Source organism: Emydura macquarii, unplaced genomic scaffold (assembly GCF_026122565.2).
Source record: "Emydura macquarii macquarii isolate MOO-44397 ecotype Brisbane River unplaced genomic scaffold, CSIRO-AGI_Emac_v2 contig_968, whole genome shotgun sequence".
NCBI classification, from domain to species: Eukaryota; Metazoa; Chordata; order Testudines; family Chelidae; genus Emydura; species Emydura macquarii.
Window position 1 is genome coordinate 6,719,824 of NW_027131105.1, and position 22,386 is coordinate 6,742,209.

Here is a 22,386-nt window from a genome sequence, read left to right on the forward strand (position 1 = left end):
TTCGGAGCCCTACCCCAGTGCAGCTCACGGAGGCCTATAGCCTCCTGCTCCGGCCTTGCCTGCCTTCGGGGTCTCCCTTGTACCCTGGCTGGGGGCTGGTACTGGGAGCCCTGGCAGTGCGGAGGGCTCCCAGCAACTCCTTCTCCACAGTGCCCTTTCCCAGCATGCACTGCTCCTCCGCTAGGCGTGAGGCTGCTGGAGCCGGGCATGCCGGGAGCTCTCATGCCAATGCTCCTGCTGTCCCCCTTCAGTTGTGGGGACTGCCCCCCCGGGGTGGGGCCATCAGCATTCTCACTCCCCAGCCCCCTCCAAACTAAACTCTCCCGCTCTGTTTTTTGAGGAACCCGCATGAGCCAGAGAGCAAAGACCGAGTGGAGACCCTCAGGTGAGAATGGAGCCACCTCCCCGCTCCCTGGGGCCCCCCAGCCATGGGATCTGGAGTGGGCAACCTGGGGAGGGGGGCACAGCTCAGCCTCGCTTTGCCTGTCTGGTTCTTGTTGGGGGCACCCTGGCCTGGGGCTCCCTCTCTTCTAGGGTTCCCAGCTGGCTCGGGGCTCTCTGGGGGCCCCTGGCTGGAGTGCACCCTCTGTCTCTGCCCTTGCTTCTGTCTGTCTGTCCATCTGTCCTTAATGCCGCCTCTGTCTCCTCCTCCAGCTGTCAGGTCAGATGCTGGGCAGTCCGGGGGGGGGAGTGTTGGCGGCTGGGGCACCCCCGCCACACTGACGCCGTCTCCCTCTTGCAGACCTCACATGGTGGGCGGGGACAAGGAGCGGGATGAGAACCGGGAGGCCAAGCCACGCTCGCTGCGCTTCACCTGGAGCATGAAGACGACAAGCTCGATGGAGCCCAATGAGATGATGAAGGAGATCCGCAAGGTGCTGGATGCCAACAGCTGCCAGTGCGAGCTGCAGGAGAAGTACATGCTCCTGTGCATGCACGGGGCGCCCGGCCACGACTCCTTCGTGCAGTGGGAGATGGAGGTGTGCAAGCTGCCGCGCCTGTCACTCAATGGCGTGCGCTTCAAACGGATAACGGGCACCTCCATGGCCTTCAAGAACATTGCCTCCAAGGTGGCCAACGAGCTCAAGCTTTAACCAGCCCCCTGCTGCGCTGCGCCCCATGTGCCCCGACACCCCCACGCCCTTGGGCCAGGACGAGGGGATCCTGAGCTGCAGGATCTCCCCACGGCGGTGTGCCGGGGGGGGGGCACGGAGACGTAGAGCCTCCCCCTTCGGGTTGTGTGCCGGGGAAGGGGCATTGGAGACGCTCCCGCCCACCTTTCAAAGACCCGCAGCCATGCATCGGGACAGGAGGTGCAGAAACATGCCTCCTCTCCCCCACTGCTGTGCCGAGGCGCCCCCCTGGCCGTGCACCAGGGAAGGGGGGCACACCTGGCTCCCGTGCAGACGTGCGCCCCCCCATAGTGCATGGGGGGACACAGAGCCGCACACTCCTCCCCCTCGCAGGATTGTAATTAATTGGAGAAATGTTTATTTTTTGATACCCCGCTGTGGGCAGCGGCAGCAGAGGTGCGGGGGAGGACAGCATTGGCCCCCTCTGCTGCCGCCAACATGCGGGCTCCCAGCAAATCGTGGTACTGCCCCTCGGGCGCCCGTCATGGCCGGGAGCTCTTACCAAAAAGAGAAGTGGGTTTAAAAGCCAGAGAAGTCCGGCCCCCCTTCCCACAATGCCTTTCACCCAGCCCCCCTTCAGGCACCGACTTGTCCTTGGGGCAGGCTGCTTATGGCTTGCTTGGGGCGGGGCGGTGGGGGGCAGCTCCCACAGGGCGGGGCAGCCGCAGGTAGCTCAGAAAGCCAGGCCCCGCCTTCCTGCGGGTGCCCACTATTGGGCATTAATGGGGGGGGTGGCAGCCTCTCCCCCTGCCAGCTGTAGCATGTGGGCTCCCAGACTGAGCCCCTGCCCTGGGTGGGGGTGATCAGGCCCCGTAGGACAAGCCCCTCCCCAGCTCTGCTCATGCTGGGGGGGTGCTGTGACTGGGCGCGGGGCTCCCCTGCTCTGGCCTGGAGCACTTGTTTGGCCGACTGCCTCCCCAGCTGCCCCCCAGCCTTCGAATGGGCCCCCAGCTGGGCCATGCCAGGGACCGATTGGGAGGGAATCTGCAGGGACTGGATATGGTTTGGGGGGCCCTCGGCTGCAGCCTCCCCTCACCTGCTGCCTATCCTGTATTTGGATGGGGGGGACAGATGGACGCATTCGCCCCCCAGATGTGTAGCTCACAAGTGGGGGGTGGTTAATAGTGCGTCTCCCCCAGGCCAGCTGTGGGGGGCGCTGCCGGGGAGCTGAGCCCCAGCCCTAGACACAATAAAGAGAATGTTTTTAACCTGCACTGCAGCTCTGGTGTTCTTCCCACCCCACCCCACCCCCTGGCCACTGGAGCAGGCTGCCCCTGGCCGCATTGGGTACAGCGGGACCCCCAGGGGGCTCTAGCCTTGGGCAGTGGAGGGGCTGTTGGGCATCAGGAAGCCCGGGCTGATCTGAGCTTCCCCTTTAGTGCCCCCTAGGGCTGACGCACTCCCCTCTGGCCCCATGTGGGGCAGGGCGGGGCAGGGTCTCCCTGGAGCAGCCTCCCTATTAGGGCTTTTATGGCTGAAAGGCCTCCCCCCACCCTCTGTTTCCTAGCAACAGTGAGCACTGCTGGGACCTGTCCTGTGCAGCGAGGGGCCTAGTGCTCTGGCTCCCGTTACTGTGCTTACTGTCTAGCCTGGGGCTAGAGTGAGCCCCCCATCCCTCCCCCATCTGCTTGGCCCGGCCCCTGTCCTGTTCCCAGTGCCGGGGGGAGGAGCTGTGGGAGCCACGGCCTGTCCCACGCAAGGCCACCCCGGCTGGACTTTGGATGATCCTGTTGGGGGGCTGTTTGTAAATGCCAAATGATTCCCCTCACAGGCTGGGCTGGGGGGGCGCTCGCTTACTTGCTGGCATGGGAACGCGGGCACCCCCGGTTCTCAGCTATGGCTCCCCCTCGGCCCAAGCTGTGGTTGGAATGACTGGCCTTCCCTCCCATGGGGCATGGGGAGGGGAGGCCTTGCCCAGGTGGCTGAGGTGCTTTCAGGTGGTCCCTGCAGCCAGACCCCCCAGTTTCACTGGAGGTCCCCTTCCTATCCTGCCCTGGTTGAGCCCAGAGCTGCTCCCCCCAGTTTTCTGGGTAGGCACTGTATCGGGGGAGGGGCACAGCCCTGGACTGTGCGGGGCAGAGGTACTTGAAGCCAAGAAAGGGCAGAGGGAAAGTGGGGTCCCCCCTCTCAGCCTGCCAGGGAGGGCAGCAGCTGTGTGGTGCTAGGGGGAGAGGGTCTAACATCCACCTCCAGTCTCAGCTGGCCCTGGCTTAGCAGCATCCCCTCAGCTGGTGGTTGAGGGCCCAGCACTGGTGCCCTTATCCACCCTCCAGCACTGGCTATCGCATTCACCCTATCCCCCCTCCCCCTCCCTGCACTCAGTGCCCTAACATTTACCCCACCCCCACCCCCGGGCTTCTCCACCCATCATAGCTTCACTTGTGATGCTAAAAAATGTACTTCTGGCCCCTGGGGCTCTTTTGCCCCCTGGGGCTCTGCCCCTCCCCCTAGCCTGTATATATCTGTACTGATACCTCGGTTTGTGAGTGGTCTTTTGTTTTATTCTGATCAGAAAATGCCTTTTTTTTTCTTTTCTTTTTTTTTTTTTAATAAAAAAACCAATAAAAATCTGCTCTGGCCCTGATGCTGCCCCTTGCTGGGGGTCAGGGAATGGGCTCTATAGTGCCCCCTGCTGGGGGGCTGGACCCTGCCACTGCCCCCTCCTGGAGGGATTTGGCCTTGCCAGGGCCCTGAAGCAGAGCTGCGATTTGATGTAGTTTTCCAGGTTCTAGATTAAAACTTTCCAGAAAGAGCCGCTGCGGCCTCCTGTTTTGTATCCTCCCCCCCGGTGTCACTCCTTTGGCTCCAGGCAGCCCTTCCCCAGCCCCCAAGGAGCTGCACAATTGGGGCTTTCTGGGTACTAGCCCAGAGGCCAGGGCAATGCAGCAGCAGGATCCCCGGCCTATATAAACAGCTTCCTGCCCCCTCTCCCTGGCACTGGGGCAGGTGCAGTTTGGCCAGCGCGTGAGCTGTAAGGTCCTGTCGAAATACTGTTTTCAGGGGGAGTGGGGCCCCCTCCTGCAGCCGTCCCAGTTTCCTCAGCCCCACTCCGTGCTCAGCAGCCAGCGCATGGGCCTGGCCTTTGCTCAGCCAAGCACCTGTTGGGCTGGGCCCCAACGCTGCCCCCTCCTCTGGGCCCCTTTATAGTCGGGAGCTGCGGAGTCCCTGGTGCTGCAGCCTCAGCTCAGCCCAAAGGGGGCGCCCCATTGGATTTCACCCTGGGCCCAGTGTCCTCTCACGGGCAAGCCACTGCCCCCAGCCTGGGCACCCCGACTCAAGGGGCTGGTTTCACATGCCCAGCCCAGCCATCCAGGGCAGCAGGCTCCAGGGGGGTGGGTGGGCCCCCGAACTGTCACCACAAAAAAAATGCTCCCTCGCCTGGCTGCTGTGCAGGGGGCTGGGCTCCTCTGGCTGGAAGGACCCAACCTGCCCCTTTTCCAAGGGGAGGGCAGCGCAGTGCCCCAGCCCGCAGAGGTAAGGGTGGGTGAGGCAATAGCTTTTATTGGACCAGTTCCTCTGCAAGGTGAGGGGAGCTGCCCAGCCAAGCCAAGCATTTGAGCTCCAGCCTAAACCTTTGCTGGGGCAGCTGCATCAGTCACTGTCTTGGCTGGGGGGGTGGAGACATTGACCCTGGGCATTGGGGGCCAGTGCCCTAGATCGGCTGTGGGCCCCGCCTGCCTGGAGCCCCAGAGCCTGCAGGGCAATGGGGCACCTCGTGCCCTGGCCTTTCCTGCCCCAGGCAATTTGGGGTGGGAATTGGAGGAGGCTGGGATGGTGTATGGGGAGGGGAGGTGGGGCAGCCAGGGAGAGTGGGGCAGGGTACTGTGTTGTGGGGCTGGGAGGGTGGCACAGGGATGGACTCCGGCCACGTGTAGTAAAATATTTTTATTGAAAATGCAACAGGAACAGAAACTGCCCCGTGACTCCTCCCCTTCTCCTCCCCTCCCCCCACCCATGCGGCCTGCCCTTGGGGGCTGCAGCTACATGCCCCGTCTACAGATACCCCGTTGCCCACAGCTACCCCCACCCCCAGCAGGGCAGCATGCGCCTAACGTGGGGGTGTCTCCTCAATGCCCCATGGCTGCACAGGTGCCGGCTGGGCTGCTGTCCTCTAAATGGGGGGGAAGGGCATGCCTGACCCTCCCCCCCAAACTCTGTGCTTCTTCCAAGGCCTCTTCAACGCTCCCCCGCAAGTGCCTCACCCAGTGCTATTGCTGTTTGCCCCCCGACCTAGCCCCTGGCGCTCAGGCGGCTCTCCTTAGATGAGGGAACTGTGCCCCCCTTTTGGAGGGGGCCTTTTGTGCTATTCCTGCCCCTCCACCGTGCTCCCAGCTCGTTCAGCCACAGGTAGGAGCTGCCCCCCATCCACCTGGGCTGCCAGGGGTGAGGAGGGGCCCCTGCCCTGCACTAGGCACGACTCACCAGCAGGGGGTGCAACACCCCATTGAACAGATCCCTCTACAGATAAAGAACCCCCCTCCCCCCACATCCCCTTTCCCCCGGGCTCCCCACAGCTGGCATTGGTACCCACTTCCCTTCCTGGACCCTGCCCAGGGTCCAAATGGACCATGGTGTGGGCCAGGGGGTTGGCCACACCCAATGCAAGTCCTTCAGTCTCTCCCCTCTCCTGGGGAGGGGGGGTTTTCAATCCCAGCTGGTGGGGGTGGATGGGTCCTATAGACACCCCCCTGCATGTCACTATGGGGTAGATAGAGCCCCTGCCCCCTTAACCAAGCAGGATCCAGGGACCCAAAGAAGCAAGGGTCTCTAGCTGTCCTGCCCTCCCTCCCCAGCCTCAGAGAGAGCTGGAGGAGGAGGGAGGAGGAGGCTCCAGGGCCACGCCCACCAGCGGGGAGGGATGCTGGGGCCCCCGGCCGTGGGGGCGGGAGGCAGCAGGCCGGATGAGTGGCGGGGGAGGCTGGTTGGGTGACAGTCTGGGCTGCAGGAAGCGTCCCTGCTGCAGGGGGGGCGGCTGGCGGTGCAGCGTAGGTGCTGTGGGCAGGGTGGGCCGAAGCAAGGGGGGAGGCTGCGACAGTGTAGTGGGCGGCAGCCGGGGGGAGGCGGAGGGTGTGGCCGCTGGGGTGGACACCGGGGGCTGCGGCTGCTGCTGGGCAGAGCGGGACACGGCTGTGATCTGCACCTGCAAGGAAAGAGTAGAGTGAACAAGGAGCCGCCGTGTGGGGTGCCCAGGGGGCCCTAGGTCGGACTGATGGGCCCTGGCTGAGCCGTGTGGGGTGCTCAGGGCTGGCAGGGTAGGGGGCCGTGGGTCGCACTGAGGGAAGTGGCAGACCCAGGAGCTGTGTGTGGCAGAGTTGATGGCTGGATCGCAGGGGGCTGCTAGTTGAATTCAGGGGCATCAGCTGGGCTGTCTGTGGGTGCAGATCAGGGGTCCCACCCTTTCCTCACCTCATCGTCCTCCTCACTGCTGGCCAATGATGCACTGGAGCTCTTGGTGTCATGGGGGGGGGAGCGGCTCCCCGGGAACCCCCCCTGCTCAGCCTCCCACTCCTGCAGCACCTCCTCCAGGTTGAAGCGGCGCCGGTAGCTGACGAAGAAGGTTTTCACCTGGGCCAGAGTCTTGTTGCCGATCACCCCGGCCACGGCCTGGAAATCCTTGCCGTACCTGCGGATGGCTGGGGAGAGGCAAGGGGTCAGCTCTCCATGTGGGGCAGGGTTGCTGCACACCAGGAGGGGGGGCAGCCACAAGCACCGGGAGAGAGGGGGTCTGGGGTTAGCTACCCGCACGGACCCTTGGGGGAGGAGAGAGGGGCACCAGCTACAGCCCAGGAGCGAAGGGCTGGAGTCACATAAGATACCAAGGGGGCACCCATGGCAGAAGGGGCCCTACCCCCCGGCCCTGGCTCACCCTGCACAGCCAGCAGCTGCTCGTCCGTGGTCCAGCGTGAGTTGAACTTGCCGTTCCCCTGACGGGAGAGTGGAGAGCGTCAGGACTGGGACTCAGACCTGCCCAGCCCCCACTCCCTCCCCCCCTTGGGGTCCCACCCTCTCCCTCAACCCCATGGGGCTGGTACTGGGCTTTTCCTTCCTCTCCGCAATCCTTGTGCCCCATGGGAGCTGGGGCCAGCACCTCACCTCCCACAAGAGAGACTGGTTCCTTTGCCCCCCCCCACATGGGGGTCGGTGCCCCTCATCTCACCTCAGGGGGCCGCAGCTTGTCGATCCCACCCTCCAGGGCCTGCTTCATGCTGCTGTTGATCTGCTTGATGCACTGGACCTGGGCAGGTGGGGGACAGAAGGGGCCTGTCAGTGAGAGCTAGGGGCGAAGGGGGCGGGAGGTTACCTGGTGCTGGAGGGGGACGAGCTGTGAGTCGAGGTAGTGCAGCACCAGGTGCCTGTGGCAGGAATGGGGAGTGGCAGGAGTGATGGGTTACCTGGCGCTTGAGGGAGACGAGCTGCGAGTCAAGGTGGCGCAGTGCCAGGGTGCCCACGTCGGGGCTGGCCGAGATGCCAGCGATGTCATCCTGACTCAGGTACATGCCCTTGGGGGGGCGCCGGCGCGAGCGCAGAGGGTGGTGCCGATACTGCGACAGCTGCGCCTCCTTCCTCACAGGCCCCGAGCCGGACCCTGGGCCCGGCCGGCTGCTCGGCAGCTTCTGGTAGCTGGGCTGTGCAGGGAATGGAGCTGGTCTGAGCACAGCACCCCCTGGGGACACCTGCTGTGGCACAGCACCCCATGACAGTGCCCCCTACTGCCCCCTCTAGTACAGCGCCCTTTAGTGACCCCCTGCAGCCCAGAACCCCCCTCCCACCTCCTCAGCACAGAGCCCAGGATGTGCCCTCCCCCGCCACCTGCCCATGAGCCATCCCACTCCCAACCCCTCACCTCCTTCTTGGGGTCCATGGCATCAAACTCCCCCTCGCTGGCTGCCCGTCCCTCCTCCATCTCGTCGTTACTGGGGGGGATGAGAGGGAGCATGGCATGGGTTAGAGGGGATGGTACCAAGACCTCCAGCCTACCCCCCAACCAGAACCTCCCACCCCCCGAGTGCCCTCCCAGCCTGTCCCCCACAAACCCCCATGTCCCCACCATCTGCCTTCCACCCCCTCCATGGCCATCCAATCTGCCCCCTTCCCTCACCCTGCCCACCCCACCTGTCATCCCTCTCCTTCTTGCTGAGCAGCCGGCGGGCCTGTCGGTCCATGACGCTCGTGCGGCTCCGCGTCTTCTTCCAGGAGTAGTAATACTTCACCAGGCTGGGGATCAGCTTGTCGGGGAGCTGGGGGCAGACAGGGGAGCGGGTGAGATGCCTGGGTGAGAATGAGGGGGTTGAGGTGCTTGAGGAGACTGAATGGTGGGGGAGGGATGAGACATCTGTGCAGTGGGGTGGCGGTGAGCACAGAGGGAGGGAGTTGGAGTGGAAGGAGATGCTTGTTGAGGGGGGAGAGAGGCTCAAGGGAGCGATAGGATGGGGAGAGGGGTGGGAGATGCCTGGGGCGTGGGAGAGACTGGTGGTAGGGATGGGATGACTGGCAGGGTGAGGGATAGGAGGTGATGCCTGCATGGGGAGAGCAAGGAGATGTCTGCCAGCATCCCCATGGGGCAGGAAGCTGGGCCCCCACCTATAAAGGGTATAGGAAGTCCCCACCCCAATGCCAGGCCCCCATAAGGGTGAAGTGGCACCATCACACAGGGCGGGGGGTTGGCATACACCACATCAGCTGGCTGCAGGGGGAGATGGAAAGGGAACATGGTGGCATATACCATCTGCTGGGTGTGGGGGGGATGCAGTCTGATGGGTGGGGGTGCATGGAACATACTATGTGATGGCTGGGGGGGCAGTTGTAGGGTAGCATATGCCAACTCTGTTGGCTGCAGGAGAGATGGCAGGTACCATCTGCTGGCTGGGTGGAACGGGCCTGTCAGGTACCATCTGCTAGGTGTGAGGCAGTGTGGGTCATGCCATCTGCTGGTTGTGGGGGTGGGGTGGCAGGTACCATTTGCCCAAGGGAAGGCAGGGGGTCAGGTGCCATGTGCCAGCTGCCTGGAGATTGAAGGTACCATGTGCTAGTTGTGTGAGGGAGGAGGGTGCAGTGGAATGTACCATCTGCTTGTTTGCAGGGAGTGAATTGCAGGAACCATTTCCTGGCTGAGGGGGTGTGGCGGGCACATACCATCTGCTGGATGCGTGCGAAGCTCTTGCCATGGAAGCTGAACGCCTGCTCGAATAGCACCTTGTCCTCCACCGTCCACTCGTCTGGAAAGGGCGTGAAGTTGGCCAGGTCAGCCAGAGACTTCTCTACATCATGCTTGTGCCACAGCAGCATCCCCAGGGCCTGGGGCAAGATGGAGGATGAGAGGTGCAGCAGCATCCACGGGGGGAGGGGAGGATGAGATGGGGATGGGGAGCATCCCCAAGGTGGAAAGAAGATGATGAGCTAGGGTGGAGACTGGGGTGTCCTTGGGGTAAGGGGGATGTGTCCCTGGGGTTGGGGGAAGTGGTGAGAGGGAGGGGATAGCATCCCCAGGGCAATGGAGGGAGGGTGAGATGGAGACAGTGGGAGGCAGTATCCCAAGGATAGGGCAGCATCCTGGGCATGTGTGTTGGGGGGGCTGGGTCAGGAATCCCGGGGCGTAATGAGGTAAGATGGGGTAGCATCCTTGGATACTGGGGAGACACAGGAATCAGAAGGGCCAAACTCGGGGGGATCTACCCCCACGCGGTTGCCCCATGCAGTGCGGCGGGGAGACATGCCCCTACCTGTTCAATGTTGTAGCCGTGCTTGTCCTTGGCCATTGCGATGTATTTGTCCACTGGGGCGGGGGCAAGAGACAAGTCATCAGGACAACTCCTTCCTGCAGGACCGTCCCCTCCGTCCCAACTCCCACCACCCCAGGCATCACATCCACTGTGCAGATCAGCCTGAGACAGCACAGCACGTGCATGGCAGAGGGGATGTGATGCTAGGTGTGTGTTGGGCGAGGGTAGGTGTGATACTGAATGTGGGGGGAGGGGTGTCCAACACTGGGTGTGTGTATGGGAGGGGTCTGATACTGGCCATGCATGCATAGGTGTGCCTGATGCAGGGGTGCACATGCGGGGCGGCGTGTCTGATACATGGGGGTGCACGCAGGGCAGCGTATCTGATGTGGGGCAGGTGTGATACACAGAGTTGCACGCAGGATGGCATGTCTGATACATGGGGATGCACGTGGGGCGGCATGTCTGATGCAGAGTGGACGTGTGATACACGGAGTTGCACGCAGGATAGCGTCTGATAAATGGCGGTGTGCATGGGAGGGAGGTGTGATGCTGTGGGGCTGGATGTTTGTCTCTCTGTGTTGGGGTCTAATATCAGCAAGTGTGCCAACCATCCAGGCCATCCTCCACCCCCCCACACTCCCTGTCTCACCCACAGACTATGTGGGAATGACAGGCCAGACACTCTGTCTAAGCCCATCCTCTCCCCCACCCAGTGCAAGAAGCTGATCCGCAGCCTGGGCCTGTCCCTGCTCCATTTCTCTGACCCCAGCTCCCCCTGCCCTGCCGGATGGGGAAGCAGGGACCTGAGTAGTGAATATCTCTAAGAGGAGGGAGCAAAGCTGTCAGTGACAGGGACTCCACAGCCACCTCCCCCAGTTCCTAAACTTCACCAGAGCCAGAGCTGAAGGGAGAGGAATGACTCATCTATAACATCTGTGGGATAGGCGGAGGAAGGGGGAAGGGGATGGTATGCTGGGCATGGCAGAGAGGGTTACTGGGCCAAGGAAAGGGGGAGAGAGGTTTGCTGGCCCAGGGGAGGAGGGGCAGCACACTGTGCTTGGGGGCAAGGGTTTGCAGGCAGGAGCAGTGCACTGGGCTAGGGGAGGCATGCTGGGTTGGGGAGGCAAAGAGGATTGCTGGGCTGGAGGAGGGGGCAGCACTCTGGGTTGTGAGGGTTGCTGGGTGGGGCTGGAGGGGCAGATCTCAGGGAGGGGAGGAGCATGCTGGGTTGGTGAAGGAGAGGGGCTGAGCTGAGGGAGATGGGCAGTGCAGTGGACTGGGGGCGCAGAAGGGGGAGTGCACTGGGTAAGTTGGCTGGGGCAGGGGGCCATGTTTTGGGCTAGGTTGGGACATTGCCCTGCAAGAATGGAGGGGGGTTGCTGGGCCAGGGAGGAGAGGAGAGGGGTGGAGGTGGTTGCTGGGCTGATGCTTTGCCCAGACAGGGGATTGGGAGGGGGAACAGACCTAGCCAGTGGGTGCCCTGGCTGCGGTGCCCATGTGCTAATGATAGGGGCCAGGGGCTGCTCACATTTGGCATCAGACACACAGTGGTTGGGCGACCAGACCAGCATCCCCTTTAGCTCCTTGTTGCTGTAGCGAGCAGGACTTTCTGTGTCAGACAGACAGGAGACAAAGGTCAGTACAGAGCTCCCCCTAGACACTGCTGGGCCCCACCCATCATGCAGCCCCTAACAACCTTGTTCTGCTCTAAGACTCACCCCACAAAATGGAGAGGGAAGCCTGGACTAAGGTCCCCTCACAACTCTGCCAGTGCTCCTCAATCCTGACTCACAGCCTCCTGCTAAGCCAGCCCTGGGCTCTCCCCAACCACACAGCTCTGATGATGCCTTCAATCCCAACCCAGAGTCCCAGTGAGAGAAAAGCAACTGTATTGAGCCCCCTAGTAGCCCAACTGGCAGCGGAGGCACCTGTGGCCCTATGCCAGGAAAAGCTCTTTGCTGTGCCCGTGCACAAGTGGGGGGGAGGAGAGACATGTTGGTCTGCTCCTGGTAATGGGAGAGGTGGGGTGTAGGCGGGGGTGGGCACCATGCAGAGAGGAAGTGAGGACACATTTCCCCTCTGTTCCTCCACTCTTTTGAACCTTAACAAAGTCCAGTACCCCCATTTAATCCCACCCAGGCACTAGCTTGGGGGAGGGGGCTCCCTCAGCATGTAGGGGGAAAGGCTGCCTGCAGACAAACCAACCCCTGCACTCCTATCTCTGCTCACCCCATCACTGAGCAAGGGGTGGGGGGGGGGGGTTACAGCCATTGGTCCTGGAGGCATGGAAAGAGGATTTTTAATATAGGTGCCCCCTGTTGTCTCTGGGGCCCCCCACCAGGAATCCAGATAGCACCAGTACCCTTACCTGGCTTGCATTCAGGGATTACAGCTTGGTAATCAGCCCCCACCCGGATCATGCTGTCTACAAGGGAAGGAGAAGGGCAGGTGTCAGGGAGCAGCTACAGTTGAAGGAGAGAACCCAGGAGTTAGGCCCCCAGCCCTTCTCCCTCCACCCCCAAGGAAGGGAAGTCTTGGACCTTCCTGTGAGCTCTGAGCTGGCACAGTGCAGGGCTGGGATGTGACTCAGGTTGGTTGGGAGGCCTCCCAAAGTGCTGCAGGAAGTGATGGCCCAGTAGGGGATGCTCTGTCCTGCAGTCAGCGCTGACCCCAATGTCCCAGTGCAGCACTAGGCGGCGCTGTGCTGCAGGGGACCCAGTAGGGGGTGCTCTGCCCTGCAGTCAGTGCTGACCTTAATGCCCCAGTGCAGCGCTAGGGGGTGCTGTGCTGCAGGAAGTGAACTGGGGCTCATTAGGGGGCTCTCACCTCCCAGTCGATGCAGGCCCTAATGCAGCATTGATTCCTAGGTCTGGAAATTCCAGTCTTCCTAAATAGCCTGTCAGATAAGTACAGCTTCTCTTTCACTTCCCAAACTACAGTGTAGCTTTGTTGTTAATCAGCCCAGACAGCCCTCCCCAGAGGTGACTGCATCCCAGCACCAGGCAAGCCCCCGCGGCCCCCCTCTCGAGGAGGCTGCATCTTCGAACTGGCCAAGCAATCTAGCCCTAGACGCACTGGTTCACGGGTGGCGGGCGGTTACCCTATTTCCCCTCTCTATTCCCTACCCCACCCCTTGCTCCCTTTCCCAGGGAGCCTGACTTGTCACAGCTGCAGCCTGATCTGGAAGCATTTAGCCAGCGCCTGCCAAGGACTGGAGCTGCCCTGCTTTCACTTTCCGGCACGGGGCCCAAGAAACACACGCGAGGGAGGGGGCGATGAGGAGAGGGAGGGAGGCTGCTCCTGGGGGATCCCACACCCATAGGGAAGATGGGTGGGAAGGACTCCAGCTGTTGATGGGTACCACCCAGGTAGCTGCCCCCTTCCTGCACACAATCTAACCCCCACCCTCCAAGATGCACGCTCCCCCCGCCGCAGGGGGTGGTGGCTGGCTGCGGCACAGCTGTGACAGGCGCTCCCGCTGGGAGGGAGGGAGGGGGGTTAGATTTCCCAGTAGCTTGGCCAGCTGGGGGCGGTAGGATGCCACCCCCCTGCACGCTTGGGGGAACACGAGAGGTTTCGGAGGTGAGGACCCCGTTTCCTTAGTGATGGGCTAACAGGGCTGGGAAGGGAGGGTGTCCAAGCAGCAGAGCGGCACTCCACCCTGCTGACTCCTCCTCCCTCCCCCCCCCCCATGCTCCTGGGTTGTTTGTGCCTCCCCAGAGCCAGCAGCAAAGGGGCGTAACTGCCCCCCTCCATTCCCCAAACGGATTCCACATGGCCGGTGGGAGGAATCGGCCTCTCCAATTTCCTTCCCTCCCCCCCCGCACAACCCTTGCGGGCGCTGGTGTGCGGGGGGGGCTAACAAATCCGGCTGACGCTGGGAGACAGGCACACACGAGGGCGCCAGGGGACAATGGGGTCGAGCTGTTAGCAAAACCAACCTTCCAGTGATGCCTCGGCTCTTTGTTCAGCCGGGAGCGCCCCCTTTGCTCCCCCTGGGGCTAAGTTTGGGAAGGGGCTGGCCCCCGACAGCCCATTGTTGTTCTGTTTCCCCCCGCTCCTAGGGATCGGGCCCAGCTCGGACTGGAGGGGAAATAATACCCCAGCACTGTTGTATTCTACACTGTGTTCTAGCCCTGGGCCGCCCCAGCTAACCCTAGGAGCCGTGGGGGTCACCACCTCGCCCCGTTGGACGCCAGGTGAGGAGGGGATCCCGAGACGCCTTAGAAAGTGGGGGTCATTCAAGCCACCAAGGGAGGTAGCATCGTACTCCGGTTCTTCCCTCCCCACGCACACCCTGATTCTGGGGGAACCGAGTCACTCACTCCCTGTCACTTGCCCAGACCCGGGAAGTTGTCGCTAGCTCCCTAGCCCTGACCCGTAGGGGCCTCGCACTCCAGCAGAGTTTTTCTCCTCCACGAGGAGGTGCGGTCTACAAGCGTGGCGTGACCTTCCCCCCCCTTCCCCGGACCGCACGCGTGGCGTGAGACCCCCGTTAGTTCACACCCGTGGCGTGTCACGAGCCCCCATTCCACATGCGTGGCGCAAGTAAAGCATCCTCGCCGGCTCCCATTCCGGGACACCCGCACGCGTGATCCGTGTGTGGACCGGAGCTGGCTCCCTGCCCCTTGCACAATAGCTGTGCCCCCAGTCTGGCACTCACCGTGCGAATGCTCTTCTTCGCTGCTCTCATCCTCCGAGGTCTGATGGTTGCCATTGGTGGCCGATTTCGCCCGGCTCCTCGACAGGATCCCGGAGGCCGGGCCGGATTTTTCCATCACGGAAGGCATTCCCCCCCCTCCAGTTCCCCCTGCTTTGCGGCCCCCTCCACCACAGGAATCCCCCCTTGAGCCCTGGTGCAGGGTGGAGGACACACGCGCGCTGGTCGGTGGCGACTTGAAACAATCCAAAATTAAAACAGCGAAGGAGCGAAACTTACAACCCCAGAAAAATCCATGGGTGGGGGGCGGATCCCAGGATGGAGAGATCCCCAAAATCCCTTGCAAAGGGGGGAGGATTTCAGGGTTTCCTTTCCCAGACTGAAATCTTTCCTCCCATTCAAAGTTTCCCAAACTCCCCTGAAATGGGGGGGGGACGGGACTTTCCAACCCCTTTGCGCCCAACACCTGAGATTCCAGATGCTTCCCCCCCACCGCAAAAAAATAACCTACCAAATGCAAAAAAAAAAAAAAAAAAAAAAAAAAGGAAAGGGGGGGCGGGGGGAGGGAAGGAGTTGGGTTAAAAATGAGGGATTTCCCCCCAACTCTCTCCCAAGGGGGCGATCTGACCCCAGTTTCTTTCTCCTATGGCTTCTTTCTTCCTCCAAAGATGTAGCAACTTGTGCACAAAAATAAAAGTGACCTCCAGGAGTAAGGGGTGGAAAGGGGGGGTCCCGGTTCCAGGGATTGGGGATGCTGCAAGAGGACCGGGGCTGACTCGGTGTGTGGGGGGGAGGGGGAAACCCTGGTGGGAAAGTTGCGTGGGCAGGAGGCTTTACAGGAGCTCCTGTGCCTGCCTCCGTCTCTCCCCACACACACACACAATGAGAGTCAGACTGGAGCTTCCTCGGTCGGCTCCTGCTGCTTGCTGCTGCTGGGGAAAAGTAGTTCCAGCTCCCCTGGCCTCAGCACCTCCCAGCTGAACCCCTCCGCCTGGATGCACATCTGGCCAGAGGGGAGCAGGCAGGGGCAAGAGGCAGACGGAAGGGGGGGGGGACTTGAGCCCAGATGTGTATGTAAAGAGTGGGGAGTCTTCACTGAATGAGAGGAGCTGCTGGGTCTTTATGTTTTCTTTTAAAATGCCACTCTCCCTGTAGAAGGGATGAAAGGGAGAGAATGTGAGAGATGGGGAGGGCTGTTCAGAGACAGAGACACCCCCGCCCCCCCCAGCAGGAGGCTAGGGGGCCTAGCTTTTGCAATTGATATATTTCTCCCCACCCAACACACACCCTCCCCTTTCTGCCTATTGCACTGTATGCCGCCTCGACCAGATGTGCTTAGACAGCATATGTGGATGGATATAGCTGGATGAATAGTATAAGAAACGTATATACATAGATTTAAATATGTATATAGATAGCTAGATTAGATAGAGGAGTATATATGGGGAGAGACAAATAGAGATGGATTGATGAAGAGGTATGATGGGTGATAAATGGATATTTATGGATAGATGGCTGGATGGTAGTGAGGTAGGTAAGAGGGGTGTGTATAGGGATGGATGGATATAGATCTGCAACATCTATTCTCTCAGCCTCTCACTTCTAGGAGAATCCCTTGTTATATATGTATTAGCACAGTAGTAACATTGTTTTCTTATAAGTTTACTTAAAGAAAATGAATGCTTCCCCCAATTTGTGTTTCTTTTTTGCTTTCTAGCCTGCCTGTCATCGGATGGCTAACCCCACCCCTGGGAACGCATGGGGGATAGAATGTACCCCAGCAGCTGTTCAATGGCACTTTAAGTAACACAGTTGTAAGTAACACTGCATTAAAAAGATCTATCTCGCTATTTATCTCGTATAGACAGAACTCATACTTACCTGACATTTCCCATTGTTCGACCCTGTTTCCAGTTGCTTATAACTTTGCCAAATTTTAATCATTCGGCCTGAAGTTTTCCATGCCAGGTGTCAGCCTGAGGAAGATTTTTTTTTTTTTTTTTTTTTTTTTTTTGTAAATCTCAGCTAAAACAGTTCATCCATTCCTGAGAATAGAGATTAGGGAAAATACATTGTTTGGCCCATGCTGTGAATGTTAAGAATAAACTGCCGCCCAACTCAACCTCAGGAAGGGAATCAAAGGGTTAATAATCCAATGCAGCTTTGAAGGCACACATTTTTGCTAGCAATTAAATTTTGCTAGCTGGTTTTAATCCCACCCCCATTTTTGCCTGCAGTTCTGGGGTGCGAAAAAGCTGACCTGGTCCCTCTCCAGCAGGAGGGGAAACAGCAGGGGGTGAGACGGAAAGCTGTTTATCCCTAGACTCTGAGATCTTCCAATACATTGGGTGCTGCTAGGCTATTCTCTAGCATAGGCTATTTGTATCCCCACAGTGCTGGTATTGCTGGGGGTTAGGTATGTATGGAGGGCCACTGGGAGCTGAGGCTTTCCAGCTGTCTGTCTGGAAATTTGCTTGTTTCCCAGCTGATTAGCTGGACTGGAATGCAGGAGTCGGTACTGATTTGGGTTACTTTGATGTAAATTGGTTACTCCAGATTTACACCACCTAGCAAAACCTCAGATCTGGAGTAGGACTGTGCAACCAATGCACCAACACTCATGTGTGCACACATAACCAACTCACACAAGCAGCACACACACACCACATAACCAGTTCACACAATCGACTCACATATAGTATATAAAACTAACACACACACACATACAGTGGGTCCACTTCATCTTGTGTAAAGCAAGCGCCCAGAACTGCCATTCTGTGCTGCTGGTGTTGCATACCCATTGTGCCCTAAGCATGTCTCTGTGGGCTGTGGCTGAGAACCAGGCCCTAGGATGTTTAGGTCCAACTAGCTTGTGTTGTATTGGTGGGTCTGCTCAAGGGCTAACAATGTTGGATGTGACTGAGGGGGAGAAGAGAGGGGTTGATTTCTCAGACCACCAGCAAACAGCCTGGCTCAAGCGGCACAGAACAGGGGAGGGGAGGCGGGAACGGGGACACACACAATGCCCAGGGATTTGGCATACTGCATGGCTTCCACTGCAGCAGCCATTTCCAGGCCCTGGCCAGGGAGGGGGAGGGGATCCCAGCCCCTAGTTCCCCCTGATGCTGTAGAGACCCCAGCTAGTATTGTATTTAGAGACAACAGCAACAGTGGGGCGAATACTATCCATACATCCCCATATACACCCCGCTAAACTATCCATCTAGCTAGCTAGCTAATTTAGACAGGCAGAGATGGTAGCCAAGTTTACTCAACACTTCCCATTAAAATACCGTTTCCAGTTGCTTATAACTTTGCCAACCCCCTGCCCCTTAGCTATCACCCCATGCACAAGTGTCTGTCTGCCTCTGCATCCCCATGTACACACCTCTATCCATCCATCCCTCCATACATCTATCCCTCCTTCTCTCCCCATAGACACCCCTATATCTCAAATGCCCCCATCATGGCAATATTCTAGTCCCTGCCCCAGTGCCACAAACTCCCCCCATTACATGCCCCCACAACCCTTGGCAGCTTGCACTGCTGCCAGCAGGAAGATGCAGCCCAGGCTCCATCCCCCAATGTAAGGGTAGCTCTGCTGACCTTTTTTTTCCCTCTTTCTCTTTCTCCTTCTCTTCTCCCCACCCCCTCCCACTGCAGCCCAACAAAGCAGCGCCATTGTCTGATCAGACACCTGCTCGCCTAGCCCTCCCTCTAGTCTCCACCACTGAGACAGGCCTGGAGAAATGGCTGCGGGAGGGAGACTGTAAACACACCACTTGGGGGGAGAGCGGAGGCAGGCGGGAGGAGACACAATGGGAGCAGTGGGCAGGGGGAAGTGGATACAGGGATGATGGGGAACCCAGAGGAACAGGGGTGTGGGGGAGCTCCCCTCCACCCAGCTGGTGCCACTGGCACTGTGCAGGGATGGTGGGGAACCCCAGTGCCAGTGTAGGCAGAACAGCAGCAAACAGGAGTGAAAGGCCAACCCTGTCTTCTTTCCATGTGTGGTATATCGGCTGACTCCCTGCTGGATGTGTGCTGCAACCCCCAGTCCCCACTCCCCACCTCGAGTCATGCTCCAGGCATGGGGGTGGGAACTGAGGCTGAATATCTCGCAGAGACAACAGGTTAGCATTGGACCCAATTCTTCTCTTGCCAGGAGACCAGGATCAGGGCCCTTCTCCCCACCCCATCTGGTAGCACAGAGCTCACACTCCCTCTCCCCTGGGGGATGCTCTAAAGATGGAGGGAGCTATTTTCAGATGCTCAGTGTTATGGCAGGAGGGAGATGGCAGCAGCAGCTGGGAGCTCTGGCCGCCCACTCTTTTTGCAGAAGAGAAATGAGGAGGGGCACCCAGGAGATGCTGTTGGGGAGGCTCTGTGTGAGATACAGGCCCACAGTTCATTCCCATGGCAGCAGTGGGATGGGCTGAGTCATCCCCCTCCCCCCCCACTAGCCCCTGAGTTAGTGCCCCCTGGGGTTTATTGGAAACTTAAGCACTGATTCGCCCCCCACATACACACAAGGGGCCATCCATGGGGCTCTCTCCAGGACCTCCCCTATGCTGGAAGCCTGGTTCCCTCACTACCAACTCATTTAACACAAGGCACCTGTCACAGGGAGTCAGCAGGAGCGTAGGGGGGATGGGCAGGGTCACCAGGGGTGGGGCTGGCTTCCTTCTGCAGGGTGGGCGAGCCAGCTGGCCCTTCACAAGAAGGACTGTGTGGGTGGGTGGGAGAGAGACACTGTCCGTGTGTGTATGAGATTTTGTGTATGTGATTTTGTGTGTGTGAAGGAGGCTGTCTGTGCAACTGCCTGTGTGACTCTGAGTGTAACACTGTGCATGTGTCTCTTGCACACTCACACTGCATGTGTCTCTGTCTCACACGTGCACTCACGCCCTGTGTCTATTTGATGGGAATTTTCCTCTCTCCTTTCCAAGGCCCAAACTATAATCAGGCTCCTAAATTTAGCAGCCACCAATGAGGGCAGCCTGGCCCCTCGCCTGCCTGCCGCGCATGAGGCCACTGGGGCCTGCCTGCCATCGTCAGCAGGAGCGCTGGCTTCATCCACCCGCCCTCTCCAGCTGCAGCTGTGGGATGAGGCACCCATAGGCTGGGGGGAATAGAGTTCCTGCTGCAAAGTCCCTGCTTCTCCCAGCATGCAGGTCACTTCCTCGGGGCATTCACAGCTGGGGTTTCAGACTGATTGCACGTGCGTGTTTGTGCATGTTTGTATTTGTGCATGTGTGTGTGTGGACTATGTGTATATGCATGCCTGTGCATGTTTGTGTATGCATGCATGTGCATGTGTATGTGCAACGCACACACAGAGATCAAGCTCTGGATTCCCAGGTCTGTGTATTTCACCATGAAGAGACTGATCATCAAAGCCAAAAGGCGGGGGAGGGGGGATGATGCAGGGCCAGCAAGAGGAGAACTCTAGCCAGCTCCAGCCACTCTCCATCCTGCCGCAGATGAAAGGATGCCATGCCCCCCTCCTGGGAGCGGCTGGGGCAGCGCTGAGCCCAGCTGGAGCAGCAGGGAGGGGGGCCTGACTGGGGTCACACATACACACACACAGAGGCTCCACACACTGCTTCTACCTCACCCTTCCCATCTCACACGTAACAGCCTCCCCCAGTACGCAGCCGTCCGCAACACACACATGCAACACCACACACTGCCACCCTGTCCCAAACACACACACACACATACACCACACACTGCCACCCTCCAACACACACACAGCACCATACACTGCCATCCCCAACACACACGCAGCACCACACACTGCCACCCTGTCCCAAACACACACACACACACACCACACACTGCCACCCTCCAACACACACACAGCACCATACACTGCCTCCCTCAACTCACACGCACACGCAGCACCAAACACTGCCACCCCAATACACACACGCAGCACCGCACACTGCCACCCCCAACACACACATGCAGCACCACACACTGCACCCCCAACACACACTCAGAGACACCACCTGCTGCCTCACCCCCATCACCAACACATACACATACTGCCTGCCCTCCAAGCCCCACACACTGCCTCCTCTCCCAAACACACACAGCCACACACTGGTACCACACTCGGCCTCTCCCCCAAACCCAATCAGACACTCCCCCTCCCCCACACACAATTGGCATCATATGTTGCCTCTCCCTCACCCCTCCAACACACAACCATAATGCTACTACACACACACACAATCACACTGCACCGCTCCTGTCCCCCACCCCCATCACACACTCCTCTCCTTCCCACAGATGCACTACCACTTCATACAGATGCTCCTTGCAATCACACATGCACTCAGGCTTCAAAATACAATCAAACACTCCCACAACCTTCTGCATGCTCACATGTACCTCCCCCACATCCATCCCAGCCTGCACAGGCAAAAACACCCACACGCCACCACACACTCACCTACCTTCCCAGTGCTCCATCTCCAATACACACTCACACCCCAACACACAGCCCACTCACGCACACACACCAACACATATCTTCCACCCACTTCAAGGCTATTGTTTGGCAACTGAATCTTCCAGTGCTACCCCTCCACCCCCCAGCCTTGCTCACTCCCTCCTCCTGCAGCCTCTCACAAACCTGTGTACCCCAAGCTCTCAGCTTCTGCAGCCAAGCACAACTGTGACCTCAGCACCCCCCCCATTCAGAAATGTGTGTCGTGGGGGGTGGATTGCATGTGTGCTGTGCAGTGCCAGTTAGGCCTGCCTGGACAATGGCTGTATTAGGAGGCTGGTTCCCAGAAGCATCTGCTTGGGGGGCATGGGAAGGAGCTGGATGGGCTATTGGGGGAGATCTGGATAGTAGTTTGGGGGTCTGGATGGGATTTATGGGAGCTCTGGATGGATTTTAGGGGAAGGCCTGATGGGATTTATGGGAGACTATGGAATTGGGGGGACTGGATGGGATTATTTTGGGAGGTGGAAGGGATTTCAGGGTGTGTGTGGGATTTATGTGGGTTCTGGATAAGATTTGTGGGGGCTGGATGGGATTTATGAGGATCTCTGGGGAATTTTATTCCCACCACCATTAATAGAGGAGAAGGAGCCTGTGTACCAAATGCCCTGAGCTGCTCCATTCTCCAGTGCACATGGCTTGGCAAATCCAAGTTTACTTTTTGCAATAAATCTCCCCTCAGCCCCATACAGATTAATACCGCCCCTCCCATATAGGAGGCGTGGGGTGGGGGTAAGATCAGGAGAGACAGGCTCCCTCTTTTGTGCAGCCACACAAAGAACAAGGACTGGAAGCAGATGCCATCTGCTCCCTGCAACCTGATGGTCTTAAAGAGACACCAACCCTTTTCTCCCCTTCCCCTTCTCGCCTCATCCTACCCTGAGCTGCTGCAGAGATGGAGGGAGGGTGCTAGGCCTCCACTGTTATGATCCAGCATGGGGCGAGGAGTCAGCAGGGGTCTCTCTCCACACCCCAGATTTGCTTGAATGCAGCATTAGTGTGAATGGGAAGGCGCTAACTTGAACAAACATCCCCCTCCCCCTCCAATGCTGGGTACCACTAGGCTGAGGCCTAGGGATAAAAGCTTAGACGGGTAGATGGGCACTTTGCCCACACGGCAAATAATAGGCACATACAATGCTATGTATGTGCACATCACCCAGCTATAAGGGGTCCTGTGGTCACACATCCCTTCCTCTCCCCCCTGGGTGATGAGAGCCCAAAGCCCCATGTCCCAGCGCTCCAGGGGTTACACCTCTAGCAGTGGCAGCTGAACCTTAGTCACTCTGTGCTAAGCCATGATGCTGCTTGCTCTGCCAGACTGGGAGGGGAACAAGAGCCAGGCTGCCCCTT

General features: G+C 59.3%; 2 protein-coding genes across 6 annotated transcripts in view; one reads left to right on the plus strand and one right to left on the minus strand.

Annotated features, from left to right (window-relative positions):
* The window catches only part of MARK2 (microtubule affinity regulating kinase 2), a 98,061-nt gene extending 94,640 nt beyond the window's left edge, over nucleotides 1-3,421 (plus strand). For all 5 annotated transcript variants that reach the window (XM_067544007.1, XM_067544009.1, XM_067544010.1 and 2 more), the window contains 2 exons: nucleotides 341-385; nucleotides 743-3,421. In XM_067544007.1, the coding sequence (XP_067400108.1) occupies nucleotides 341-385; nucleotides 743-1,094 (397 nt within the window). In that variant the 3' untranslated portion in view covers nucleotides 1,095-3,421. The remainder of the gene's footprint in view (nucleotides 1-340; nucleotides 386-742) is intronic.
* A 1,697-nt stretch (nucleotides 3,422-5,118) lies between these two features.
* Nucleotides 5,119-14,731, minus strand: RCOR2 (REST corepressor 2). The gene is made up of 12 exons (XM_067544013.1): nucleotides 14,520-14,731; nucleotides 12,225-12,281; nucleotides 11,385-11,465; nucleotides 9,854-9,906; nucleotides 9,267-9,428; nucleotides 8,247-8,371; nucleotides 7,978-8,047; nucleotides 7,526-7,759; nucleotides 7,291-7,368; nucleotides 7,000-7,057; nucleotides 6,540-6,766; nucleotides 5,119-6,273 (listed from the first exon to the last, which is right to left on the minus strand). Exons 1-12 carry the CDS (start codon nucleotides 14,644-14,646, stop codon nucleotides 5,929-5,931), a joined length of 1,617 nt encoding a protein of 538 aa, XP_067400114.1. The 5' UTR covers nucleotides 14,647-14,731; the 3' UTR covers nucleotides 5,119-5,928.
* Between the last annotated feature and the right edge of the window lie 7,655 nt (nucleotides 14,732-22,386).

Excerpts from the sequence above, each read along its gene's own strand:
- RCOR2 (XM_067544013.1), bottom strand. The coding sequence starts at position 14,646 with ATGCCTTCCGTGATGGAAAAATCCGGCCCGGCCTCCGGGATCCTGTCG. Across the intron at positions 12,282-14,519 it reads CGAAGAAGAGCATTCGCACG|ACAGCATGATCCGGGTGGGG; the intron begins GTGAGTGCCAGA and ends CTTCCCTTGTAG. Across the intron at positions 7,058-7,290 it reads ACAAGCTGCGGCCCCCTGAG|GGGAACGGCAAGTTCAACTC; the intron begins GTGAGATGAGGG and ends CTCTCCCGTCAG.